At 41.4% G+C, this 23920-nt stretch overlaps 1 protein-coding gene across 1 annotated transcript in view; it reads right to left on the bottom strand.

The window, feature by feature from the left end:
- Nucleotides 1-8307: 8307 nt before the first annotated feature.
- Nucleotides 8308-23920, bottom strand: part of Mospd2 (motile sperm domain containing 2) — a 41387-nt gene continuing 25774 nt past the window's right edge. Inside the window, exons 8-15 of the mRNA XM_052716859.1 lie at nt 22924-23048; nt 19081-19257; nt 18267-18379; nt 15896-15992; nt 15059-15155; nt 14498-14627; nt 11791-11893; nt 8308-10889 (exon numbers count right to left, since the gene is read on the bottom strand). Coding sequence (XP_052572819.1) covers nt 10752-10889; nt 11791-11893; nt 14498-14627; nt 15059-15155; nt 15896-15992; nt 18267-18379; nt 19081-19257; nt 22924-23048 — 980 coding nt within the window. The 3' untranslated portion in view covers nt 8308-10751. The remainder of the gene's footprint in view (nt 10890-11790; nt 11894-14497; nt 14628-15058; nt 15156-15895; nt 15993-18266; nt 18380-19080; nt 19258-22923; nt 23049-23920) is intronic.

Below are 23920 nucleotides of genomic sequence, written 5' to 3'. Positions count from 1 at the left end.
ACTTGATACAATCTAGTGTCACCTGGGAAGGGAGTCTCAATGAAAAATTGTCTAGATTAGGTTGGCTTTTGGGCATGCCTGTGAGGACTTTTCTTCATTTTGTTAATTGAAGTGGAGGCCCCTGAATGTGTGTGGCACCATTTCGTGGGCTGTGCCCTGGACTGATAAGAAGGAAGAGGCCAGCTGAACACTAGTATGCATCTCTTGCTCTCTCTGACGGTAGTTGTAGTGTAAGCAGTTTCTCTCAGCTCCTTCAGCAGTGACTTCCCTGGATGATGGACTATAACCTGGAACTGTGAGCTAAAATAAAGCCCCTCATCCACTAAGTGACTTTTGTCAGTAACTGGAAATGAAACTAAGACAAATGTCTGGTCCAGCTCTTCAGAGGATGATAAATACATGAATTTTTATTCACTCTCAATTCCTTTGTGCCTCTTAAAGCAAGAGAATCTTTCTGATATCAAATTTTATTTACTCATTTTTTAAAATATTTATTTATTTTTATTTTATGTGTATGAGTGTTTTGCCTGCATGTATGTAGTATGTGGGTCACAAAGGTGCAGTACCCATAGAGGCCAGAAGAGGGGGTCAGATTACCAGGAATTGTAGTTACAGACAGTTGTGAGTCATCATGTGGTTGCTGGGAATCCAACCTGGGTCCTTTGGAAGAGTTGCAAGTGCTCTTCACTGCTGAGCCAGCTCTCCAGGCCCCTGCTATCTAGTTTTAAAGACATACTACTGTACTAGGGATATTCTTAAGGACAGAGTATCTGTGTAGCATGCATGAAGCCCTGAGTTTGTATCTCAGCACCAAATAAACAAGTAAATAAATAATAAATAAAGAGCCATTATATATTTATTATGATATAGGACCTCTGTCCTCTCATTAAAACAATAAAATAAAAACAAATATTTTATGTGCTATTACACAGAAAGTTCACATTCATCACTTTAGAGATTTCTATGCCTGTCTCTGCCATAATAATGTCTTTCCAAATGTTTAAGGAAAATTCAGAGTATAACAAATTCTGCCCTAAGCATTGACTTTAAAAATGTAACTTGTGTGAGATGGACCTCTCTGCCTTTAATGCCTACAGTCTTAAGTCTTTTTTTAGAAATCTCAGAGAAGTAGTGGATTTGTAAAGAAGATTTGTTTTTTATATCAATTCCCTTTCGATCACCTACCAGTTCAGCCACATTCAAAAGGTGCATTTTCCAGACTATGTCATGCTGTTTTTATTGTCTCTTAATAATAACCTCCTATAGTCTCCACCACCACTAGGAGGAAATAGTTGGGGTCACAGGATTAGAATAGTGAAATCACCTTTGTTTGGACATTAAGTTGACAGTTGACAACAGTTTTTTTTCTTTTTTTTTTGGCTTCTATTCATGTTGCTCTACCCCATGTACCTGTTCCTGGATGAGAACATTTCAGTACAAATTTAACTGCAAATAAATTTTTCCTCAATGAATCTGTGTGGCAGTATAAGAGAGCCTATTTCATAAAAGTGACAGATGACTATTGCATTCGGGAAAGACAAATTATTTCTTAATTTATTATAACCCCAGATCCAGCAAGGAAAGGGAGCAGGCACAATATCAAAAGTTGGGGAAGTTTCTTATAGTCAGCAATTTATACACATACAAATTGCAACATGTATCAGGAAATCAGTGAGATTTTCAACATGCACACAACCACTTGAAAATGCACAGAGGCTTTGCTGGAAAATAAAGAGACTGTAAGACATTGGAATTCGGTTCAAAACAAATTGGACAACTTAAATGTTAGGAACTGCATACAGGTCATGGGAAAAAAGAGGGTATGTGCTCTCCTTTTCTTTCTTCCTATCTTTTCCCTTTATAGTTTTAACACTTTCATAGAGAATTCTCATGTCTAAGAAAATTAGCTTAAATCCATTGAAGTGAATGGATTATTCCTAAAGGAAAGAGACATTTTTTAAAAAGTGAGTTGGTTTCACTAGAGCATCATGAATAAAAGTAGCCAATTCCTGGAAATACCCTTTGTCCTAGCAAATTAACTAATTGTCAGAATCTTTTCTGAGTTCTTTTATGATGGGATTAATGTTCAAGATAGGGGCCATGTGCTTTCTCTTGAGATTTTAATCATGAAAGATCATTTGTGTGGACTGAAGCTGTGACTAGGCTAGAGATAAACTATCCCAGATCCTGTCAGTTGGTGCCTATCACAGAAGTTCTAGTTGACATTCTTTCAAGTGAGGAACATCTTCAAAGCCATCCATCAGAGGCAAGGTTGAGCTCTGACCCTGTTTCTTGAAGTACTGAATTGGGAAAACTTTCAGGTAGGTCCCACCCAACACAGCCTTCTATAAACTAGCTACTTGTCTGTTGGGGTAGGGCTTGAGAATGTGATGTTACATCACTTTCCTAATTAAGCTATGCTATATGGCAGAGACTTTGCAGGCTTTGGCTTAATTAAGGTTCCAGAAGAACTAGTTTTGAGTTAATCTCAAAGGAGATTGCCCTGAGTAGAGCAATGATCTAATTAGGCAGACCCTTAAAGGGAACTGGGCCCCATTGGAAAGAAAAGATTTGAAAAGAGGGCAGCTCTGCTTATGGTGGTGGCCAGAGAACAAAGACCCAAGGGTAGCTTCTAGGAGCTGACCGTAAGGCCCTCTGCCACCAACAAATCAAACTAGAGCAATTAGGTGCACAAATGAAGGGATTGTAGCCTCAAAAAATCTGATATTGTTAAAATATCACTTGTTTTGACACTGCCCCCATATTTTGTGGAATTTTCTACAATATCATGAGAAGAAATACCCACCAAAGGAGCTTCAGTCCATCATAACAGGAGGGGAAAAAGGGATCCTCTTACTCTATGAGTATGCCACCAACTTAAAAATATTCACATAAACCCCTTTAAAATTCACATGCAGAGCCCACTCCAATCTTTCTTGGCAGTATTTGCTTTGCTTAGCTTTGCTAAATATCTGCTTAAATTATCAATGGCTCTTGACTAAATTCAAGAAGATAAGAACTGAGGGATTCTGGAACATTCTGTCTGTAGCTTAGAAAACTAAATATCTGACAACAGTCTCTTTCTCAGACCCAGGGAAATGGATGGAATGCTGAGCAATCAGTGAACTGGAAGTTGGATCTGTTGTAGATGGACTGGAGATAAGGGATAGAGTCCCAGTGTAGCTCAGACCTCAAGGGGAAAGAAAACACAGGCACCAAGGGAGCCTATCCCAGGTTTCGGCACCAAAATGTAAGCAACTGTGTTGCAACTCTGGAGGAAAGGTATCCTAACTGTTCAGGAGTCAGAGGACACCTTGAGCTGCTAGGACAGCTCTGGCAACTGGAGCCGCAATGAGACAGCTCAGCTCTGGAGGGAAAGGTATCCGGGATACCTTGAGCTGCTAGGACAGCTCTGACAGCTGGAGCAGCAATGGGACAGCTCAGCTCTGGAGGGAAAGGTAACCTGACTGCTTGGGAGATTCATGCCTGGAATGCCTGGAGCTTTTAGGACAGCTCAGCAGGGAAAGGTATCCTGATTGTTCAGGAGTCAGGCTATACCTGGTGTGACGGGGGGGGGGGGGGGGGGGGGGGGGGGGGGGGGGGGGGGGGGGGGGGGGGGGGGGGCAAGAAAAGAATTATGGTCTCCCTGCAGGATATAGCAATCCTGCCTTCTCTCCTGGAGAGCCACTACAGCTAAGCTTTGCTCAGTCCCCACTTAAGGGGGCTTCCTAGCAGAGCTCCACTTCTCCAGCCTAAGAGGTTGCTTCTTTTGCTTCACTCTGTTAAAGGGGAAACCCCTGCAGAAAAGTAGCAATCTCCCGCTCTAGCTCAAAAGTTGTTACTTTTTTTTATTCCCCCTTGCTCAGCCCCCTAAGGAATGTCTCAGCAAGGTTCTTCTGTTCAGCTCCTCTTGCTCAGCCCCCCCCCCCCCCCCGCCTCCCCCCACAACTCTGCAAAGTTTTTTCTGCTCAGTCCACTATGGGACATCTTAGCAATCTCCTTCTCTGCACCGATGAATGAAGAGCTTCACACTTTAGACTCTTTGAGAAAGAGATTTATTTGGGAAGGAGGAGTCCAGGAAGAGTGGCTGCCTCTACCAGGGTGGGAAAGAACAGCCCACAGCTGACCAGGCAGGGCGGGTTTATATAGGATCTCTTGGGGGGCAGAGTTAACCAGGGTTTGGTTAGTTTTTTTCTGCTCAGGGATTGGTTAGCTTTGTGGGTTAAGAACAGAGATGGTCCTGATTTCAGAGCCAAACTGTGTTTCTTTCACTGGCCTTTCTTAGCTTTTTGAATCTAATTCTAAGGCGAGGGCATATTTCTTCCACTGGCTCTGATTCTAGGAACAAAGAGTGTTTCTTTTGTACTGGTTTCAGTATCATGGCATGTTTCTTTGGTTCTGGGTTTGGCAATAAAGTGTTCCTTTCTCTGGCTCAGGTCCTAGATCCAGGCTACGTTTCTTTCCCTGGTTCTCAGCTCCAGGGTCAGGGTGCTTGCTTTCCTGTTTCTGTGACTGGTTAGTTTCACTGGTCAGTTGGCCAGGGGCAGAGATGGCTCTGATCTCAGAGCCAAACTGTGTTTCATTCACTGGCCTTCCTTAGCTTTTTGACTCTAATTCTAAGGCCAGGGCATATTTCTTTCAATGGCTCTGATTCTAGGGACAAAGAATGTTTCTTTGGCACTGGTTTCAGAATGAGGGCATGTTTCTTAGGTTCTGGGTTTGGGGATACAGTGTTTCTTCCTCTGGCTCAGGTCACAGATCCAGGCTGTGTTTCTTTCCATGGTTCTGCGCTCCAGGGTCGGGGTGGGTTTCTTTAGCCCGCTCCTTTTCCCTACAGTGTGTGTGTGTGTGTGTGTGTGTGTGTGTGTGTGTGTGTGTGTGTGCACACCTGCATGCACACATGTGAACAATAAGGACAGGGGGTGTTGGGTGCCCTGCTCTTTTATACTCCCCGCCTTATTCCTTTGAAATAGGGCTAACTCGGTGAACGTGGAGTAGGCTGATGGCCAGCAAGCCCAGAAATCCTCCCTCCCTGTGTCTCTCCCAGCTCTGCAGTCACAGGTAATACCACATCCTGCATTTTAAGCTGGGTGCTAGGATCCAAACTGCTCCTCTTACTTATTTAGCAATGAGTGAACTGCTGAACCATCCCTCCAGTCCCAAGAAACAGGTTTCTCAGCTTTTCTATCACCTGTTTTTCTTGGAACCTTTTATGTTCATTCTCTTTTTATTTTCATATAGTTTAGTGAAGGAAAAGCAATGTTGGATCTGCCTAGTCTACATTTAAACCAGTTTCTCAGATGTGGCAGCTTTATTTTAAACTTTGTTTTTATTTACTCTTTGTGTCTTTCATATCATGCATCTCGATCCCATTCATTTTCTGTCCCTTCGTATATGCCCTCTGCCCTTGTAGCCCACTCCCTGCCCCCCAATAAAATTTAAGAGAAAAAAAAGAGAAAAAATTTCATCATGGAAGCTGCAGTGTGACACAGTGAGTCATGCAGTAAACCCCTTTGTCCATATAGATCTTTAACTTGCAGGTGTTCATTGCAAAGAGTCATTGGTCTAGTTCGAGGCCTCTGGTTTCTGCTACACTATTGATGCCAGGCCCTCACTGGGACTCCTTTTGGCTATCCTGATGTTGCCCTATGTAGTGGAGATCCTGGAGCTTTGGGTCTGCAGGACCAGTCCCTTCACGTGCTCCAGCAGCTCACAGATGGGGTGGACTCACCTGTCATATGGCAGCATGAGTAGGAGAGAGATGCTCCCCACCCCCTCACGCCCAACAATCAACATCTGAGGCAGGTGGGAGAGCTGTCCCTGCTCCTCATCTGCTGAAGCACTCCAGAGATGACCACTGTGCCAGGCCTGGGCAACACAGTAGAGCTAGCTCTAGGTGGTTTTAACCAGCATTACAAGTGGGAAGGTGGCTCAACTCGGCTCCAAAGTTGCACAGTCATGTAATCTTGGGAAAAAGAATGACTTCTAGGATCCTCATTCTCCTTGCCCATAAAAACCAAGATTTTATTGTTGCTAGAGTTTTCCTGCCTGGCCCACAGTCAGGATAAATCTCTCTCACCTGCCAGTCCCACAGCCACTCAGACCCGACCAAGTAAACACAGAGACTTATATTGGTTACAAACTGTATGACCGTGGCAGGCTTCTTGCTAACTGTTCTTACAGCTTAAATTAATCCATTTCTATAAATCTATACCTTGCCACGTGGCTCCTGGCTTACCGGCATCTTCACGTGCTGTTTGTCATCATGGCGGCTGGCAGTGTCTCTCTGACTCAGCCTTCCACTTCCCAGCTTTATTCTCCTCCCTGTCCCGCCTACTCTTCCTGCCTAGCAAATGGCCAATCAGTGTTTTATTTATTGACTAATTAGCAACACATTTGCCATACAGAATATCCCACAGCATTTTATGATAAATTGAGGCAGGCTGTTAGGAGAAAGGAACATGAACAACTTGTGTTCCAAGGACCAAACTTGCTCTAGAGTGTGCATATACTTTTTACAGACAATGGGCTGGTCAATTAAAGCAAACATATCTTGAAAATTTCGGTGTGTGTTGTGTGAATATGGGATCCAGAGGACAATCTTAGGTGTCTTTCTTGTCACTAGCCACCACTTTTTTTGTTGTTTTGTTTTGAGACAGGGTCTCTCTTACTAAATGTGAAGCTTGCTGAGTAGATAGACTGGCTGGCCAGTGAGTGTTTATATTCTCCTCTCTGCTTCCCTAGTGCTTGAATTACAAGTGTATGGCAATATGCCTGGCTATCTATCTATCTATCTATCTATCTATCTATCTATCTATCTATCTATCATTTTTCTTTCTTTTCCTTCCTTCCTTCCTTCCTTCCTTCCTTCCTTCCTTCCTTTTTTCTTTTTTAATGTGTGGTTTGGGGATCAAACTTAGGTCCTTGTGTTTAAAAGGCTACCAATTTTTCGGAGTGAATTAAGTTCCCAGTTATCTTCAAATGTTTTAACATGCACAAAAGTTTAGGACACATAAGTGGGGTAGGGAAGGTATGAGATTTTGGACATTAAAAGCCAATACTGTTTTTTTTTTCAAAGGAAAGAAACCATCAGTAGGTAAATGGAAAGGATCTGATGTGGTGATTTTATTGGGGTGCCAGGGCAGGGGTGCGAATACCAAGCATGGAAGTTTGAAGAACTGACATTTGGCTCTCAGTGAGGTGCAATGTTCAGGATATTCACCCATGAACAGTTCTAGGAAGGCAGAGGGAGGCCAGCCTCAGTGGGCAGGTTAAATATGTTATTTCCTCACTCTCACATCTATCATGTACAAGACATAATCACCCAATAGGGAGAAGATACACATGGGCTACCTTTCCCTAGATATGAAGTGTAGGGAGGTGACTAGGACACAGGCAGTCTGTTGAACGACTGTCTCATATGGAATAAATGGGAAGAATTCAAGTTCGTTCCTTTGGTCTCTGGAGGGAGGAAAAGCCCGGTGTGTTTGGGAAGGCCCATGGTACGTACTAGTGATGTGAAGAGCCCTTCAGTGGGTGGTGAAAAGTGAAGGGAGAAAGAGCAACTCTTTGGCATCAACCCTTCCCTAAGCAAAGATTTCCCCTGAGAAACTTGCCGCCCAGAAAAGCTTCCTTTAGGAAAGCTCACCCGGGTCCCAGGTTGGTACTTCACTCTGCGGGCTCATGTTCTGTCATTGTGAGTCACTTTTTCTTTTGTCACATGTGTTGGGCCCTTTTCTTCCCTGATCTTGTATCGCTGCTTTTCAACGTAGGACGACCAGTTATTCATTTGATTTCCATGAGGGGCTGCTTTTTGGGAAAGTTATGTCTTCTAATAGTGAGGGGACAAATGGTGTCAGCTTCAAAGGTCTCTTCTGTCACCAGCTTGGGCTGTCTTTGTGCCCTTCCATCACCCAGTCACCCATCAAACACCTCTGTGCAAGAACTCAAGTAGGGGGACATGAGGCAATCTAGACTTCTGTGGTTCCAGAGGTTCAAGCTAAAGTAGTGAGTTTAATGTCCCAAACTGCACTGGGGGTGCGGCCTAAACTAGGCACAGGGATGGGGAGAAACTGGCTGTACTCAAGCATAGGGTCTCTTGACATGGAATTCATCTTTGGAAGCCTAAGGTAGTGAGTGTCCTTACAAAATGCAAAGGAGATCCAAATGGGATTATGATGATCTGTAGAAGGGAAGAGATGGTCTGAACATTGGGTTTTTTTTTTAAAACAATGATTTATCACTTAGAGACAAGAGTTTTTTCCTGATGATATTTATTTCATAAATGTAATTATTTTCTAAAACATATTAAAATAGAAAACATGTTCTTTTGATCAATTTATACAAAGAAAATACCAATATAGTAATAAAAATACTGAAAATATATGAAAAGCACCAGAACATTAGAGAAATTACACTGGCAACAACAATTCTAGGAATATATTTTTTATAATTATACAATAAAGTGCTATTAAATCCAGTCAAAATTAGTGGCAAGATATAAAAAGTTATGGTTTTATGAAATTTGAGACTAGGTTTACCAGTAATTGCATTTTAGGCTACTTGCAGATCAAGCTAATGATCTTTTATTAATGTTTTCATGGAAAATGTATTAATTTCCATCCCCATGTGAAAACAAAAATCAAAATGAAAATCCCTGGCAATTTGATCACGAAAAGGCAATGACATGATTAGAGATAAAATTACTGATTAGAATACCAAAAATAATCATGCAAATGTGATTAAATTAAATGAAGACAGAACGAAATAAAATGTAAATATATAGATTAATCAAGATTAGTAGAAAAGTTTAGACGCCTTTGACATTATGGTTAATTTTCCGCAGTTCGGTTTAGTCACATTCACCACAGTTTTGAGGAGTGATGTAACAATGTATGTGTTACATTCATGTATGTTACATTACAATGAATGCTAACAAGGTATGTTACTAAATTCAACTGACCAGACATTAAGCAAGGAAGGGTATTTAGTGTGCCAACACCATTTTCTTATGAAACATTAAAGGGACACTGTTAGGACAATTTTATTCCTCATCTTGGCTAATTGATTCTTCATTTATCTGATGAGGAATGAAAAGCACAGACAAATACTTTGGGATGAGATTATATTAAGGCCCCAAATCTACCACTTGGGAAGTCACTGTGAACATACAGGGACATAGATACTGTGCACAGTACTTAGTGTGGACTGCAGTCTGTTTCACATCTGGAGGTGGCAAACTGAAACAGAAAAACCCAAATTAAGACAAAGTATTACACTAGTGTCCTTTTAAGGTTTTATTTCCTTAGCCGACTTTTGAAGGAGCTCTGTTACATCACTCCTCAAAACTCGGTTTTGGAATCAACTTCTTTAAGCTGAAAGCCTCCAACTCTACTCCTGAGAATAATAAATCTCCAAACATGGCTACAAATACATTTGCTAGGCAGACTACTTTTCTTTCATCAAAAGTAGATATACATTTGAACCTAAAGTGACTGAAACTGGTCATGTTGATGATAACACAAACTAATGTCATTAGCTTCTGCTTCTGCAAGGTGTATCTCTGGAGGAATTTAGGAGCCGTATGAATATACCAAAGGCAGAGTATCAAGTGGTCCAGAGAGCCCATTGGAAGTAGTGGTTCCCATCCCCTAAGCCTCTTTGTTTTGCTTTTATATTTGCACACATGGATACTCCAGTCTTTTCAAGGTTTCCTTCTCACCAACAATTTTAACAAGGACCATTTTGAAGCCAAGGTTAGTTATATTAGTATAACTAATAGACTAGACTAGACTGTCAACAACATTACCTAATGCCTTTCATTTAAAAATGAGGGTTTACATGGCATAATCTGTGGTCCACAGAGGAGACTCCTTTGCCCTGGGATGAAGGAGAAGATGGAACAATGGAAGAGTAGGCCCTTATACTAAACCAGGCAAAAAGGTTCAGTGTCCAAACAGAGTGAACGGCATGAAACTGCATAGAATTGACTAGAAAGGGGGGGCTGTTTTGGAGACTTTCTTTCTGGGCACTGCTACCAGAAATCAACGAAAATTCAACCACATGTAGCTTTCCCTATTGGGTCAAAACCAGAGTGTTCACTAAAGAGCCCAGATTAGTAAGAGGCGGGCCGCTCAGCAATGCTGAGAAACAAAGGCTAAGGTGCTTTTGCCATGAACTAGCTTTACATTCCAAAAAGAATCTTGACTACCATCTGGAAGGCGTTCTCAAAGTTACAAAGTCATGATTACATAAGTTACTCTGTTTAAGTATGTTTACTTTTCAATATACATATTTTACATACATAGTATAGAAAAGCGATTACGTCAGCTCAGCTAGTAATTCTGTATTTTTTAAAAAAGCAGATTACATACATCTTTTGGCTACAACAATGCATGTTACTTAGACTTTTCAGCTCAGCTCATGTATTTACATGATAAAACTTTGCTGTGAAGGCATTCAAATCAAAAAGAAAAAAATAAATTACGTTTAAGCTATTAATTTACATAATGCATATGCCTTTACTTAGTTTCCTAACTAACTATAGTCTCTAATAATCAATGCCTTGGACATTTCTCTATTCAAACAACTGATTTTCAAGCTAGGCACCCTCCTATATGCTACATATTTCCTTTTAGGAAGCCCAGATGTACAGTAGTTCTAGAAGGGGGGTAGAGAAGTTTGAGTGGGGTCTGTATACCTTCTCCAGATAATGTCTGAAGGAGTTAGGTTTCTGACCAGGCACCACTTCTTTAACTGTATAACGAATAAAAGAAAGACACGACAAAAGCAAGCAAGACCATTGTTAAGGCAAGCAGCAGCTGTTGGAACCAGATAGAGCGCTGGAGTTGGTCTTCAAGTTTCCTATTGCTTTCTAGTAAACGATTGAGCTGAATGGGAAGAAAAAAAGGGACGAAAGATTGATATCAATGAAATAATCATAAACCATGCCAAACTGGAATATCAGAACTCTAAACACTAAAGGGAAGGGGCCCATCTACTCTGAAAGGTTGGGGGCTAAAAATGGAAGGAGGCATTCGATGTAAAGTTTGGTGGACACGTATGTCCTTCACGCTCTACTCTGAAAGGTCCAATGTTCTAGTTAAAACAGGACAGAGTTATCACTTCCTGGAGGTCCAGACACCTTTGGGCTATTTAGATCTCTTTGGTTTCTCTTTCCTTTTGGGCATCACACCTAGGGCACTGCCATGATAAGTAAAAACTCCACCACTGAGGTAGATGCACGAAGACCTTTTGTTTCTTTCCAATTGATATGTACTAGTTGGAGCCCTTTTTATATAAGGTGCAAGTCTTTTGTACTCACCAAAGCACTATGTGCTTTACTATTTGGCCCTGATTCCATAGTAAAATTGTCAGAGTCTTTAAATGCTTGTGGCCTTCTGAAAGCAACCTGCCATGTACCATTTCTAACTGACCTCTTCACAAAGAAGAGGGCACTCCCAGGCCAGGCGTGGTGGCCCACACCTGTAAGTAACTCTAGCACTTGGAAGGCTGTGGCAGGAGGATTACAAGGAGTTCCAGGCCAGCCTGGGTTCAAGATGAGTCTTTGTCTCCAAAAGCAAAAAACAGAAACCCCAACAAACAAACAAACAAACAAACCCTAAACCCTGCAAAAGAAACAAAACCAAAACCAAAAAAAAGGGAAGAAAGAGGGCAAAAACCAACTTTCCTTGTCTCTATTAAAAGGTTCCCTTAATTAGTGGAACACAGATGGCCTTCTGGTGTCGATTACCACTGGCGATTGTTTAGTCAGGCAGAAAGCACACTTACTTGCAGATATAGATCTTCACTGGTTTTATCTGACATGTTAGAAGCACCGTCTTTCAGCATGAGAGTGTTTGGTTTGCTGCTCTCAACAGTATGGCATCTTAACCTAGGAAATTCAAAGGAAACATAACTTCTTCAAAGCTTTAGTAAATATTTTTTCTGAAAGTAAAATAGGGAGTGCAGAGTCAAATGCAAGTGGTTGTGTACTGGAGGCGAAGGTTTCATTCCTCTCCTTAGGCACAATCCAGAAAGTAGCTCAGTCTATATTTATCTATTATCTTCTGGGGTCTTTTATTCTCCAGTGAAAATGAAAGCTTAGGCTTTGTGCCTGCTTCTAAACCACTGAGCTTAACCCCCAGTCCCCTTTTAGCTACCTAATGTGTGTGTATAAAGAACAAGAGGCTGTGCATACTGCCCACTGCCCCAGGAAATTCAATAGAAGGCTTCTTTGTATGTTGCTCAGTAGAATTTACCCAGATTAGCTTTCAATTTCTAGAATGGAGGATGGTGCTTTATTAGAGCTTTTAGTCTCAAGCCACCGGGATCCCTCCTACCTTCTAGGTGAGAGCTCTGGAGAAGGCAGCCATTAGCAACTGGTAAAACCCAAAGCAAAGAAAGTAAAGCAACTTACATTTAACGGACCCCCTCATTTTGAGTGTTTCATAAGCACTTTGAGTTAATCTCGAATTCTTTTTGTGTCCCTTGCTCTTAACCTTGCAAAAATTTCCCATGCTTTTAACTAAAAGCAGAAAGATCTTGAGGCTCAGGTCACCCCTGGAGTACATAGCAAAGCCCCATTTCATGAACAGAGCAAACCACAGGAAACCAAAACAAACAAAGCTTGACAGAATATAGGTTTTGTTCCTAGGCTATGATTTGAAAATGTAAGGATTGTTATTATTTCGTGAAAAACAGGTGGTACCTCTACTCAGCCGGACCTGCATCAACTTCTCCAGTGTTTTTTGTTAGCTTTATTTTCTTCTTTGAAACATGGTTTTCCTATGGAGTCCATGCTAGCCTCAAACTTTTGATCTTCCTGCTGCAACCTGCAAGCACTGTGTGTTGGGTTATAGGTCCTTATTGCCATGTTCCTCATTTTTTGGGTGTGTGTGTGGGGGGGTGTGGAACCAAGGACCTTGCACATGAGGGGCAAGCACTGTCGCCCTGAGCTGCCTCCCCCAGGCTGTTTATTTAAACAGTGCTCAAGTTTCTCATGTTAAAAACCTCAAGACAGCCTGGGCATAGTGGAGAGCACTTCTAATGCCAGTACTTCAAAGGCTGGGCCAGGAGAATTGTTACAAGTTTGAGGCTAATGCTTGGCTATACAATGACACCCTGTGTCAACGAACAAACAACCCCCCAAGCCAATAAGTACCCCCAATACCCAAACAGAAACAAACCACTACTGAAAACAAAACCAAAACCAAGACCCTTCATCAACTTCACAGTTGCTCTCTAGTCTGCCACACCTCTAGTCTAGCCCAGTTGGCCAAATCCATCTCTTTGGCATGGGCTCTGCCTGATGTGGTTCCTGCATCCTGAAAGTGCTCTTTCCGGTCAGCAGTACCTTCAGCAATGTGCCCATCAGTGGGCAGCGCCAGTGCCTCATCTTTCTTTATCTGCATGGCAGTACTTGGGACTACTGGTCACTTCTCTGTGACACACTTTATTCTCTGGACTTTACTGACCTGACGAGAGCTGTTCTTGGACCACACAATACTCCTCTAGGCTGGGCCAAATTCAACACTCCTCAGAAGAAAGGATCTAGTGCTCGGCTAGCTGTCTCCTGGCCACACTCTCCCCCCAGTTTTTCCTGTAAGCCCAAGCACATGGCTTTTTCTTGAAACTTGCTTTACCCGCCACCACAAAAGCTCTCTGTGCGGTTACAATCGGTCGCAGTGTGACTTCCTTCCTCTTTCATTTCCTTCAGGTCCTAGTCAGTGTGGCAGCAGAGAGACCATCCTTCACCACTCTATAAACCAGGCTTTCCTACCTCAGCGCTACTGGTTTGGGGGGCTCATGATTTGGGCTGTAGGAAGCTTAGGAACATTTGCTAGATGCCCACTGTACCCCACCCCTGGGTTGTGAAAAATAAAGATGTCTCTGGATGTTGGCAAATATTCTTGGGTGGGGTGGGGGAGGCAAAACTGATGTCACTTCAATAAATTGTAATCCCACTTTAAAAGGGAGTAAAGCAAAACAAAGTAGAAAGCAGTCTCCTCGTGTTTCCTTTACTTTCCAGTACATATTTAAAGACATTTGTCACAGATGACATACAACGGCGCACACAAGTATCCAGCTGTGTTTCCATGTTTCTCTGAGCAGCTTTTCTAATTGTTATCTACGGGTTTCTTCGTGTGGGAACAGAGTGGCTGAATTCTCTGAGTAGCTCCGGAGTACTCCAACATGGGCATGTGCCAATGGATCTCAGCTAGGGTTCACCAGTGGCCCTTTACCTCCCGCCTTACCCTTCGACTTTACACTGCCACAGTCTATGAACCAAGTGAGTAAGCATTCCGAGAAGGTGGACTTGAGGGTCAGAGATGGACACCTGTCAACTGGGCAGTCCGTGAGCAGCTCCCCTTTTTCAATCCAGGCACCCCAAGAATCGAACAGTTGTAAGAAAAGGACAGTGCCCTCCCTGCCATGCAGGAATTTCCGATTCTTAGTCTTCCATCTCATTTGAGAGGCTGTGAGTAAAAGTGCTTACCTATGTTCCATCACCTTGCTTCTTGGAACTTCTTTCCAGAACTGGGTCAATTCTGCTGGCCCAGTGCCAGATGACTGCTCCATTTCTGCAGCCATTATCAGAAACCGGTCTTGGGCAGAGACTCTTAAGCCTGTATTCCAAAAGAATAATGCAACATATGAACACCAACTGTCATGGGACTAGATATATGGCTTAATGCATTGTTACGATTTAAAAAAAATTATTTAAAACAATTTTACATTTAAATATATTTTGATCATATTCTTTCCTCCCCTATAAGTCCTTCCTGATTCTCCCTACCTCCATACCCACCCAACTCTAAGTTCTTTCTCAAAAAAAAACCAAAGGAAACCCCAATACAATACAACAATAATGCTCCAAACCAAGAAAACAAAATAAAACACCACCCAAAACAAACAAAAAAAAACCCCACCAAAGTATAACCAAATAAAAACACACAAAAAAATCCTGTGTAGTCCATCATATATGGGTCAACTACTTCTGAACATGAGGCATTATTTAAGAATACATTAAGAAAAAAAATAAGGAAAGACAACTCACCTCCATGTGGAGAAACGATTATATCAACTGAAGCTCCAGGATCACAGCTGCTGTTGCTTGGCTTAACTCTGTACTTTTCTGGAGCAGTGGTTCTCACCTGGTTACAAACAGTTACCACATGACCTCATGCTGGTTTGGAGGCAGGGCTTAAGAATGGCCTTACAAAAGGGCAGCTAATAAACAATGAATGAAGTCTATGCAACCACCTTGGTTGTTATGTGTAGAATGTTATTTGTTCACCAATACGATAAAAACATCCTGAGTTATTTAAAAACCTACTTTTAAGTTTGACTGACACTTGGCCTTCGCCTCCCCCCGCCCCTTTTTTTTTGAGATAGGGTGTTACTTTGTAGCCATTGCTGGCCTGAAGCTGGCTATGTAGACCAGGCTGGCCTCAAACTCATAGAGGTCAACCTGCCTTTGCCTCTCATGAGTTGGGATTAAAGACATGCACTACCACACCTGGCCCTAGCTTTCCTTTTGTTGTATGTATGTGAGCAGATATGTGCACATGTATGAAACATCTAATTTACAACAGTGAAGGCTAAAACCATCAAATCGGAAGTACCTTTCCCCTCACATTTGGTATATCCTGGAGTGTCGTTTCTATTGGATCCTAATGTGTCAGCAAATATGAAGTGTAGGAGACCACAGTCACTATCAGCCCTACTAGAAGGGAATGCAACAGGGCTTAAAGTACTAGAAATAAAAAGAGGGCACAAGCTGACTATGATATGCACAGTTGTCCATTGCTCGAGGACTACTCTTTCCATCAGTATATGCCTCCAATCACTTTCATAACTTAGTATGGCTTTAAGGTTTTGTTTTGTTTCTTACCTTAAAGGCCACTATATTTTTTGTGACATTTGTCAACACTATTAGAGTTTTCTTCTCTCCAGACTCCACACTTCCGAAATACAATTCTTCGGCTGGGCTAGGTGGATAAGCAAATAATGCATTTATAGCACTCAGACTAAACAGCATTCTAATCATTAGTCTGAAAAAACGTTTGGCCGATAGTTCACGCTCATTTGTATGAAGAGACTTCCTTATAAAAGATGACTACAAAAACAGTTTCCTAATATCATTTTGTACTTTAAACTTCTGATGCTGCACATGCTAGGAAGCACTATGGTTTTCCCTAAGGTCAGAAAGAAAACAGGAAGGAACAGAAGAGAGAATTATGAAGATGCTGAATTAATCCTATAATCAACACAATCTAAGGTGGATCTGCGTAAGCTCTTTGGGAGGTTATGGATTATAATGAAAAGAACACAGACGGCATTACCGCTCCAGCTCTCCCTAATTACAAACAGCTTCGACTTGAGCACCTTTTTTACACCAATAGAGAAGAACATAATCTCACAGAAAGCTTATTAGGGATATATTTAAGTAACAGAATAATTTCTTACTACACAATGGCTTTTCTGAGTAATGGAGGAGAAAAGACAGACACGGAAAGAAATTTGGAGTAGCAACCAGAGGGCAGTTAAACTAGCAAAACTAGTAAGTCTCAAGCTTCCAAGTTTGCTATTATTGGCTACTGTAGTATCTATAGCCTGAAATGAAAAGATTCAATTCTCCCAAAAAATTGTGTAGCTTAACATTAACCAAACTGTGTCAGTTGCCTCAAAACAAAGGGAAGGACATTTGGCGTAGTGTTTTTGCTTTAAATTGAAAACTGAATAGCTTACGTCATTTTTTTTCATATAACTTAAGTATATATACACATATATTTATATATGTATGTATTTATGTATCTTAACGTTTTGAGACTCTTTAGGTAGCCCAGGCTAGGGTCCAAGTGTGAGCCTCTTGCCTCTTACGATTGCTGGAATTGAAGGCTTGCACTGCTAAGCCCAGATGGAGATATGTTTCTACTTGATGTGTTACACAAGAAACATCTTCCCATCAAGGATATTCATTAATCTAGAGAAGACATGTGTTTAAGGATAAACTTGCCCACCTTTGGGCAAGATGGTAAACATACACAACTGCTTAATTGCTCTTGGAGCCTGTGCAACAGGAGACATGAAAAAGCAGCAATGTTACAGATATCAGAGCCTGTCTCAGTAAACAGTACAAAAATCAGGAGCACCTTGGGGAGATGACATTAGTGGGGTGGGCTCCTTGTGCACTCGAAGGAGCAGCTCTGTGACTCTGATGGGGGCACAGGTAGTGGGGTCATGGCCAAAGTGCAGTCCTGGAAACTGTCCTATTCTAGCCTGCCTTTCCAGCTGCTCTCACTGTTGAATCTCAAGAGTTGTAGGCTAGGATCTATGCTTTGGATGGTCCTTCTGCGAAGCACGAAATGTTGACTTCCAAACTAGTCAAAGAAAAAGTGCAAACTGACAAAACTCCAAAGGTGAAAAAGGGCAAAGAAAAACTGTGGGAGACAAAATTTATGTTGGGTGGCTTTCCCTCACTCACATTCTTACACAGACAATGGCAATAAATCCAAATCCACCTGCACCAAGAATCAACACACACGTAAACAAAGCAGCTCTGTCAATTAGAGAATTTCGATTGCATTTTTTAGAAGTCTAGCTGTATTGTTGATGAAAGGTGTACTCCAATATACTCCAAACATAGTTACACATGAAGGTTTTAAGGAAAGGGACAAGAATACCACATTAGGTCATCACTAACCAGTGATGGTATAACAATATTGAATAAAAATAATATAGGAAATCGTCCTGGACTTTGTTTTCTGGTGCTAGGGATCAAACTCAGGGCTTTACACAATTCCACCCGTGAGCTGTACCCCCAGCTCCCAATCCCAAATGTTTTGGATTAACAACCTAGAATGGAGCTAAATATGTCTGAAATTAGGGTTTCATCAAAACCCTATTTTCCTAGAACACGCTGGGCTTTCAGAAGGTCAAATCAACAAATATATCCCCTTATTTTTACAAGTATCAGTAATAAAACAAATGTATCATTAAGATTCATAAATGAATATTCAATATTACCATCTGAAGTGTGATAAGGGCTTTAACACACACTCAGTGGAAGAAATAATAAAAAGGGTAGTTAGAAATGGTCACTAAGTCAGGAAAAGAAGGCAAATTGTACTCTTAACAAATTGTACTGTCTACTCTCAACAGTTTAAACAAGAGGGTAGAAGTTTCCTTAATCTTGCAGTCCTCCCTATTCCTAAGATGATCAAGATATGTTACAGCAATGCAGTGGAAAAGATCTTTGTTACCTGATGTGTAATAAGGGCCCTTTAAAAACACTCAATGGCTTTTTAAAAGTTTTCATCTTTGAATCAACTTTTTCGTTTTCATCTGCTTTGGAAGCAGACTCAGTTGGGATGATCTATAGATAAAAAAACAAAGAAACAATGTAGACAAGATGAAGCAGTTTTAGTTCAAGTTGGACAAGTCATTGGGAGAACAAGTAAATATCAAGATTCAATGCAAATTATAGGTGTTAACATGTTTAGCATGTCTGAATGACATGTTTAACATATATTGACATGACCATGAAAAAAATATTATATGATTCTCTTATAAACATGACATTCTTGAAGATATTTGTTCTAAATTATAATGTACTTATCACGCAAGCCCTTGCTAAGTTTTGTAAAGACTGACAATTAACAAGTTCTTCAAAACAAGATAAAAAGGAATTTCACCCAGGTGAAGTTTTATATTAATCACTTATTTTTATCTTAGATAAATAAATATATTTTTGACACAAAAACTCCTTCTAGATGGACTTTGCCAAGTTTTGCACAGAGCATGGACTCAGCTCTTTTTATTCAGGGAAAAAAAAGTATGCTTCGATTCAATTGACCTCATCCCCACTCCTTCATTTTCTCAAGACGCAGAAGCATGGCAACTGGATTATCTCCAGGATGCAGGCTGAGCTGGGGAAGCATGACAGGGCTTTTCCCCCACGTGCGAGGGACTGAACTTAGGGCAGCATGCATGCTGGACAAGTGCTCCACCACCAAGCTACGTCCCTAGCTTTAGACGGCAGCTTTGGATTCCGTTCAACTTTATTCCTCAAATTACCTTGTCTGACGGAACTGGTTGTTCTTCATTAGATACCGTCTCCAAGGTTTCTTTACCATCACCTTCTATATCCTCTTTACTTGAGGTTTCATCCTCGCTGGCAATCGGCCCGTTTTCACACAGTGGTGTCTGGAAGTCATCATCTACCAGTGGTGGGTAGCTATACTTGAAAGGATCCTAAAGAAGAGAACATGCCTTATCAGCCTGCTAGTAATGTGGAGAGAAATATTTCTCTCATGCTATGTTAAAAATTGATTACTTGGGTCAAGAAAATATGCTTAATTAGTGAAATAAGGAAAAAAAATGGGATTCATTTCAAAGAAAAAAAATCAAGTTACATCTTTAGCTTACTTCACAGCAAGAAGTTCAGATGGCCAAAAACATTAAATGTAGTGTGAGTATCTTTGTGTGGTTTTTAAATCATAAAAGTATGCATTAAAACAGAAGAGGAATACAACCGATCAGCAAAACTCTCAGTAGAGCAGACTCTGCACAAAACACAGAACATAGGTAGTGCAATAACACTGACAACTGCCTCTTGATGTGGCTCAATGGTAAAGTACTCCTCTAGCATGGCTGTGAACCTGGCTTCAATGCCTAGCATTACAAGTAAAACAAACCTCAACCAACTAAAAAATATAAAAAAGCCCATAGCACCAAAACAAAATATCAAAAGGGCTAAAGATGGCTCAGTGGGTAAAGTGACTGCTGAGCTAGCAGGAGGACTAGAATTTAGACCCCCTGCGGAAAGCCACATGTGGTAACACCTGCCTGTAATTCTAGTACCCGGAGGCAGAGACAGGAGGACCTTAGGGGTTCAATGGCCAGCCAGTCTAGCTAATCCATAGGTTCCAGATACAGTGAGAGACCCTGTCTCAAAAAATAAGGTCGGGGGCAATAGAGGAAGACATCTAATGTTGACCCCTGGCCTCCACATGTGCAGGTATGCATACACATGCACACATACTTATATACCACCCAGAAGCAAGCAGAAAGAAACACAAGGGCTGGAGAGGTGGTTCAATGATGAAGAGTGCTTCCTGCTCTATCAGAGACTAGAGTTCAGATCCCAGCACCACATCAGGTAGCTCAGAGCACTGCACTGGGGACTCCAGCTCCAAGGTATTTTTTAGCTCCTTTTGGCCTCCTTCCACGGGTACCTACACATACACACACACACACACACACACACACACACACACACACACACACACACACATACACACACACACACACACACACACACAGAGGGAGAGAGAGAGAGAGAGAGAGAGAGAGAGAGAGAGAGAGAGAGAGAGAGAGAGAATATCTTTAAAAAAAACACAAGTGAACAAAACATACAAGAAGTGGGCATGATAGTTATATGCCTATAATATGAGTACTGTAAAGTCTACAACAGACCCTGCCTCAAAAAAAAAAATAAATAAATAAAGAAGGGGAAAATTGCAATGATGGTTTTACTTTAATTGCAAGAATAGGATCTGAAATGCAAAATATTCAGTTTTTCTAGGTTAAAATACAAACTATAAAGTTTCAGAATAAGAAAGGTACAGACTAAAAATTAAATTTTTTTGGTTCAAGTCTTTTCTGATTAATGGAAACAAACAGAAGGCCGCTGAAAACTTAATCCTGCTAGTCCTTGGTTCTCTTCAAATACAATTTGGCCAGGCAGACAAAATATACCTATAATTATTTACATAGGCTTCGAACTTTAGGAAAAGTCACTTTTATATTCTTTTTAACAGCTTGGTAAATCCTAACAAAATTATTTGAGGTGGGGAATCACCATGTAGTCCAGGCTGGCCCAGAACTTTGCAATCCTTCTTTTTTTACCTCTTGGATACTGAGATTACAGGTGTGTACTACCACATCTGGCCACAGCATTAAAAATTTCAGACACACCCACCTGTTTCTGATCTCCGTTAATAAGTAATATGAATCAGTTAAGAAAAAAAATTCTGAGGGCTGGGCAAGATAATTTGCCTAGCATGAATTTGGCCACTGGTTTGATCCTTAGCACCCAAAACAAAGGGGAAGAAATCAATCAAAAGCAAACACCCCTTCCAAACTTTGGCAGCACATTTTAAAGGATGCATTTCAAATTAACAGACTACTGAATAGGAAAGATGGAGGCAGTGGGGCGGGGGGAGGGGGGGGAGACAATGACACAAAAATTCAGTAACTTATGGCTCATGTTAGCAGACATAGGTGCAGACATAGGTAAAATCTTGCCACACACTGATTTGGAATGATCTCTAAGCTGTGTTATGAAGAAAAAACTGAGATATACAATACTGTACAAATACACTATCTACTAAAAAAAGATGAGTAGGAGGAAGGCTTATGTACACTTGCCTACATGCGCAATACACATCCCTAGAAATTAAGATAAGAAATGCAATCATGGAAGGCAATAGGGTGGTTGAGACAAGAATAGAAAACATTTTATGAGGACCTGTTTCTGAATATACTTCTGAGTCCTAAATGCAGCACTTCAGTTTAGAATCATATACATATATTAGCTATTCAAAAAATTAGTGAACTTTGAAACGTAAGTGAAAAGTATCTACACCATTGCATCCTTTTCTGGGGGTATCAGTGATCCTTCCTTGGGCATTATGATATGGCATGGATCTCCCTGGGAAGGGGAAATGGAACAAATTTTGCAGGTGGACTGGGGGCAGATGGGGATGGGAACAGGAGGGATCAGGTCGGGGGGATGGAGGGAGAAAGTATGGGAGAAACAACTGGAATTGGAGGGCACCTGGGGGCCAATGGCAAACAGTGCAGTGGAAATTCCCTGGAATCTATGAGGGTGATCCTATCGAGGACTCCTAGTAACAGAGACTATGGAGCCTAAACTGGCCATCCTTTGTAACAAGGCAAGGCTTCTAGTGGTGGGACCACATTAACCCAGCCACAAAATCTTCGACGTATAGCTTGCCCTGCCTGCAAGATGTGCTGGGGCAATGGTGGTGTAGAACTTGTGGGAGTGGACAACCAATGACATGTCTAATTTGAGGTCCACGCTATGAGAGGGAGCCCATGCCCAATACTGCCTGGATGACTAGGAACTGAAGGCTGGATAGCCCAGAGACCTAGGATAGACTCAAGCACAAATGGAAAAAAGTCAATGAAATGATTCCTAATGATATTCTGCTATACTCATAAATCAGTGCCTAGCTCAATTATCATCAGAAAGGCTTCTTCTGGCAGCTGATGGAAGCAGATACAGAGACCCACACTCAAACATTAGGAGGAACTTGGGGGAACCCTGTGTAAGAGGGGAGGAAGGACTGTAGGAGCCAGAGGGGTTGAGAACACCAGGAGAGCATGGCCCACAGAATCAACTAAGCAGGGCTCATATGGGCTCACAGAGACTGAAGCAGCAATAACAGGGCCTGCATGGGTCTGCACCAGGTCCTCTGAATATGTTATAGTTGTTAGCTTGGTGTTTTTGTGGGGCTCCTAACAGTGGGAATGGGGGTGTCTTTGACTCTTTTATCTGCTCTTGGGACCCTTTTCATCCTACTGGGTTACTTCCTTCAGCCTTGATATGAGGGTTTGTGCCTAGTCTTATTGTATCTTGTGCCATGTTTGGGTGATGTCCCTGGCAGGCCTGCTCTTTTCTGGGGGGATATGGAGGAGGAGTGGATCTGGGGGAGATGAGAGTTTGTAGGGGAACTGGAAAGAGTAGAGGGAGGGGAAGCTATTGTTAGAATGTATTATATGAGAGAAGAATAAATAAAACATTTTTAAAAGATACGGCGTTTTCCTTTTGAGTACATAGTGTAGAGTGCTATTATTCAGCATTATTCTACAAGTTTCAAGGACTGTACTTACTGTTCCACCCATGTGGGGAGGCAGGTATTCCACACTGACATATTCCTGGATTTCACTTTTACTTGCAAACTTCAACAGACTTACTGCTTCGGGGCCAAGCCAGCTTTTCACAATTTTGAAAGCAGCTGAAGAAAAACAATCACGTCACAGAGCTTTACTTGACTTGTCAAGTACTTTCCTGTATGTACTAACCCACAACTTCTGAGACCAGTTTCAACTAGGAGCTGCTAGTGTGTTTCTTATGAGGCAGAGCACTTACCATTCTTTAATTCTGGGAGGCTTGATGGTATGCATGTCCCTCACAGGTTTCAAATGATCCCCAGAGATTCAGGAAGACTAAATCACCCTGATGTTCATGGAGAAGCTTTTCAGCGTTTTGACCTCTGACCACATCTATCAGCGGCCTCAACAACTATGACTTTTAGACAATGAAGCCGACTGCTCTGAGATTCAGGAAGGAATTTCATGATGTTGTGAGGAAACCTTTACTTTGTGTTTCTTCTGATAAACCCTCAATCTGAAAACCCTTCTCAAGGGAAAAGGCAGAAACAGGAGGAAGAGGTCCTGTTCATTATGGGTGTGAGCCAGAACCAGCTTCCTTCCTGACTCAAACCTCTGCATTTTCCCCAGGCCTCACAGTTTATATAACCACGAGGAAGACGCTGCAAGAATAAACTCCTAGCAAACATAGCTATTTGACAGTTACAATTCTGCCCTGTGTCCTGTCGTTTGTTTTATGCTTAATTAAAAAAAAATACTTCTATTGGGACATTTTTAACACATTTGGAAAAAAACTAAAAGCAGACTGCTGCAAAAGTGATAGTAGAGAAAAGGGGAAATAAGAATAATAAAAACATTAAAGTGTGGTTTAGAAAATCACGTTTCATTCTTATTCTGGTTCACTATGATTTAAGCTTTTGTTCAAATACTATTTAAACTTTCCTTTTCAATTTAAAACAGCTTGTGATTTGACAGGATTGAAGTCATGCTATTGGAA

Source organism: Peromyscus californicus, unplaced genomic scaffold, assembly GCF_007827085.1.
Source record: "Peromyscus californicus insignis strain IS unplaced genomic scaffold, ASM782708v3 Scaffold_10__1_contigs__length_136768540, whole genome shotgun sequence".
Classification (NCBI taxonomy): domain Eukaryota; kingdom Metazoa; phylum Chordata; class Mammalia; order Rodentia; family Cricetidae; genus Peromyscus; species Peromyscus californicus.
Note: the sequence above shows the minus strand (reverse complement) of the source record. Positions and strands in the feature narration are given on the sequence as shown.